The following is a 5,000-nucleotide window of genomic DNA, read 5'->3' as shown; positions in this document are numbered from 1 at the left end:
CACACACTACACACTACACACTACACACTACACACACTACACACTACACACTACACACACTACACACTACACACTACACACTACACACACTACACACTACACACTATACACTACACACACTACACACTACACACACTACACACTACACACACTACACACTACACACACTACACACTACACACTACACACACTACACACTACACACACTACACACTACACACTACACACACTACACACACTACACACTACACACTACACACACTACACACACTACACACTACACACTACACACACTACACACTACACACTACACACACTACACACTACACACTACACACTACACACTACACACTACACACACTACACACTACACACTATACACTACACACACTACACACTACACACACTACACACTACACACTACACACACTACACACTACACACACTACACACACTACACACACTACACACTACACACTACACACACTACACACACTACACACTACACACTACACACTACACACACACTACACACTACACACACACACACTACACACTACACACTACACACACACTACACACTACACACTACACACTACACACACACTACACACTACACACTACACACACACACACTACACACACACACTACACACACACACACACACACACACACACACTACACACACACACTACACACACACACACACACACACACACAGCACACACACACACACACACACAGCACACACAGCACACACAGCACACACACACACACAGCACACACACACACACAGCACACACAGCACACACTGTTACATACCAGTATCTTCAGCCTGTAGAGCAGAGACGAGGCATCGGCAAGGCAACCGTACTCCCCGTTGCTGGGGCGATATTTGGGTACGTAACCGTCAGCGCCAGTACACAGGAAGACCTGCTGTATGTGACACTGGAAGGAGTTGCCTAGCGACTGGACAGGGTCAACCATCACGCGACCGTAGATCACAGCATCTAGAACGAGGAGAGGGACAGGTAGGATAACTAGTGATAAACCCCCTCATGGTGTAGTGATAAACCCCCTCATGGTGTAGTGATAAACCCCCCTTAATGTGTAGTGATAAACCCCCTCATGGTGTAGTGATAAACCCCCTCATGGTGTAGTGATAAACCCCCCTTAATGTGTAGTGATAAACCCCCATAATGTGTAGTGATAAACCCCCTCATGGTGTAGTGATAAACCCCCCTTAATGTGTAGTGATAAACCCCCTCATGGTGTAGTGATAAACCCCCTCATGGTGTAGTGATAAACCCCCCTTAATGTGTAGTGATAAACCCCCATAATGTGTAGTGATAAACCCCCTCATGGTGTAGTGATAAACCCCCCTTAATGTGTAGTGATAAACCCCCTCATGGTGTAGTGATAAACCCCCTCATGGTGTAGTGATAAACCCCCCTTAATGTGTAGTGATAAACCCCCTTAATGTGTAGTGATAAACCCCCTCATGGTGTAGTGATAAACCCCCCCCAACAGTACCTCTACACCCCTGGTAGTATCCTAAACCCAACAGTACCACTACACCCCTGGTAGTCTACTAAACCCAACAGAACCACTACACCCCTGGTAGTCTACTAAACCCAACAGTTCCACTACTAAACCCAACAGTACCACTACTAAACCCAACAGTACCACTACACCCCTGGTAGTCTACTAAACCCAACAGTACCACTACATCTCTGGCAGTCTACTAAACCCAACAGTACCACTACACCCCTGGTAGTCTACTAAACCCAACAGTACCACTACACCCCTGGTAGTCTACTAAACCCAACAGTACCACTACACCCCTGGTAGTCTACTAAACCCAACAGAACCACTACTAAACCCAACAGTACCACTACTAAACCCAACAGAACCACTACTAAACCCAACAGTACCACTACACCCCTGGTAGTCTACTAAACCCAACAGTACCACTACACCCCTGGTAGTCTACTAAACCCAACAGTACCGCTACTAAACCCAACAGTACCACTACACCCCTGGTAGTCTACTAAACCCAACAGTACCACTACTAAACCCAACAGTTCCACTACTAAACCCAACAGTACCACTACACCCCTGGTAGTCTACTAAACCCAACAGTACCACTACTAAACCCAACAGTACCACTACACCCCTGGCAGTCTACTAAACCCAACAGTTCCACTACTAAACCCAACAGTACCACTACTAAACCCAACAGTACCACTACACCCCTGGTAGTCTACTAAACCCAACAGTACCACTACTAAACCCAACAGTACCACTACACCCCTGGCAGTCTACTAAACCCAACAGTACCACTACTAAACCCAACAGTACCACTACACCCCTGGCAGTCTACTAAACCCAACAGAACCACTACTAAACCCAACAGTACCACTACTAAACCCAACAGAACCACTACTAAACCCAACAGTTCCACTACTAAACCCAACAGTACCTCTACACCCCTGGTAGTCTACTAAACCCAACAGTACCTCTACACCCCTGGTAGTCTACTAAACCCAACAGTACCTCTACACCCCTGGTAGTCTACTAAACCCAACAGTACCACTACTAAACCCAACAGTACCACTACACCCCTGGTAGTCTACTAAACCCCAAAAGGAGACTTTTAAAATGGGATTGATTGAAGTAGCAGGCAAATATGTTGAATGATCGATGAATGAATACTGAGAGCCTCAAAGCCACGTTTCAGATTAAACACAACTCTTTATTTACTTCGTTAGGCCTTTAACTGTCTGTCCTCTACAAGTTTAGCTGGAATTTAGCCCGAAAAGATTTTGAGAAACATAATTGGTTGTCGATAGGCCTATGACATTGGCTTTATGTCTCGTGTTGCGCTACGCCGAATATCAGAATCTCAACAGCGATTTGGAGAGAAGTGGTTCATGTCCGAAGTACCACATCACGATGGTGTAGACAGAGCCGTCAGAACAGCATTCACACCCCTTGACTTATTCCACATTTTTTTGTTTTACAGACTGAACAACAACAACAAAATATCAATAACAATAATAATCACCCATCTACAGTACACACAATACCACATAATGAAAACGTGAAAATGTGTTTTTAGAAATTGTTGCAATTTTATTTAAAATTTAACTACAGAAATATCTCATTTACATAAGTATTCACACCCCTGAGTTAATACTTTACAGCTTTGAGTCGTCTTGGGTATGTCTGTATCAGCTTTGAGTCGTCTTGGGTATGTCTGTAGCAGCTTTGAGTCGTCTTGGGTATGTCTGTAGCAGCTTTGAGTCGTCTTGGGTATGTCTGTATCAGCTTTGAGTCGTCTTGGGTATGTCTGAAGCAGCTTTGAGTCATCTTGGGTATGTCTGTATCAGCTTTGAGTCATCTTGGGTATGTCTGTAGCAGCTTTGAGTCATCTTGGGTATGTCTGTATCAGCTTTGAGTCGTCTTGGGTATGTCTGTATCAGCTTTCAGTCGTCTTGGGTATGTCTGTAGCAGCTTTGCAAATCTAGATTTGGGGATTTTCTCCCATTCTTCCTTGCAGATTTTCTCAAGGTCTGTTAAATTAGATGGGGAGCGGCGGTGAACAGCAATCTTCAAGTCTTTCCAAAGATTTTCACTGGGATTTACGTAAGTCTGGGCCTTGGCTGGGTCACTCAAAGCCTTTCACATTCTTGTTCTGAAGCCATTCCGCCACTGCTTTGGCTGTATGCTTGGGGTCATTGTCCTGATGGAATGTAAATCTTCGCCCCCCCCCAGTCTAAGGTCGTTTGAATTCTGAAGCAGGTTTCCCTTCAAGGCATTTGACTGTATTTGGCTTCATTCATTGTTCCCTCTATCTTTACCAGTCTCCCAGTCCCTGATGCTGCCACCACCATGCTTCACGGCAGGGTTGGTGTTAGATGGGTGAAGAGTTGTGTCTGGTTTTCTCCAGACGTAGGGCTTTCACGTGCCAAACTCCAGGCATGCTGTCATCTGCCTTTTTCTCAGGGGTGGCTTCCGTCTGGCCACTCTCCCATAAAGCCCAGAATGTGTGAAGTGCTGTAGAGACTGTTGTCCTTCTGGTAGGTTCTCCCATCTCAGCCAAAGAACTCTGTAGTTCTGTCAGAGTGGTCATTGGGTTCTTGGTCACTTTCCTGACCAAGGTCCTTCTTGCCCGGGTTTGTCAGTTTGGTTGGACGGCCAGCTCTGGCTAGTTCCATATTTCTTCTATTTCCCAATGATTGAGACCATTGTGTTCTTAGAAACTTTCAACACTGTATAATGTGTTTTATACCCTTCCCCAGATATATAAACCTCATCACAACTATTTCTCCGAGATCTATGGACAGTTCTTTGGACTTCATGGTATAGTTTCTGCACTGTCAACTGTGGGACCTTTATATAGACAGGTGTGTGTCAAGGATGATCAAAGGAGATTGGATGCACCTGAGCTCAATTTGGAGTGTCATAACAAAGGGGTGTGAATACTTATGTAAATTAGCTATTTATGTATTTCATTTTCAATACATTATGGGATATTGTGTGTAGATGGGTGAGTAAAAAAAAATAGATATTTTGAATCCAGGCTGTAACAACAAAAATGTGGAATAAGTCAAGGGGTATGAATACTTTCTGAAGGCACTGTATCTTTTCATAAGCGCAACACGGCTACAAGAGACAGGTTGGAATGTCTGACTTAAATACGGGGACAAATCCACCTTTTATTCTAAACCAGTGGTGTTTGAATTTCTTGACAAAAATTCCCGGAACGTGATTGTTTGGTTGCGGGACAAAGGGCCAAAATAAGGGACTGTCCGACACAATCCTGGACATGTGGTCACCCTAAGGACAGAGTGAAGGGGGGGGGGGGGGGTGGGAATAATTGAAACAGTGTGTTTGTTCTAGGTGTCTGTGTTGTGGTGTGTGTACCTTTACTAAAAGCTATGTCGTCATCCTGTCCGAATCCCATTGACCCATCAGACAGCCACAGTTCTCTCTT

General features: G+C 44.8%; 1 protein-coding gene across 1 annotated transcript in view; it reads right to left on the bottom strand.

The window, feature by feature from the left end:
- LOC106608422 (FRAS1-related extracellular matrix protein 2) overlaps positions 1–5,000 on the bottom strand; it is a 66,486-nt gene that overhangs the window by 3,716 nt on the left and 57,770 nt on the right. The window contains exons 31-32 of the mRNA XM_082977312.1: positions 4,931–5,000; positions 824–1,011 (exon numbers count right to left, since the gene is read on the bottom strand). The exon at positions 4,931–5,000 is cut by the window's right edge and continues 57 nt beyond it. Coding sequence (XP_082833438.1) covers positions 824–1,011; positions 4,931–5,000 — 258 coding nt within the window. The remainder of the gene's footprint in view (positions 1–823; positions 1,012–4,930) is intronic.

This window comes from Salmo salar, chromosome 07 (assembly GCF_965601325.2).
Source record: "Salmo salar chromosome 07, fSalSal1, whole genome shotgun sequence".
Lineage (NCBI taxonomy): Eukaryota > Metazoa > Chordata > Actinopteri > Salmoniformes > Salmonidae > Salmo > Salmo salar.
This window is presented reverse-complemented; position numbering and strand designations above follow the sequence as displayed.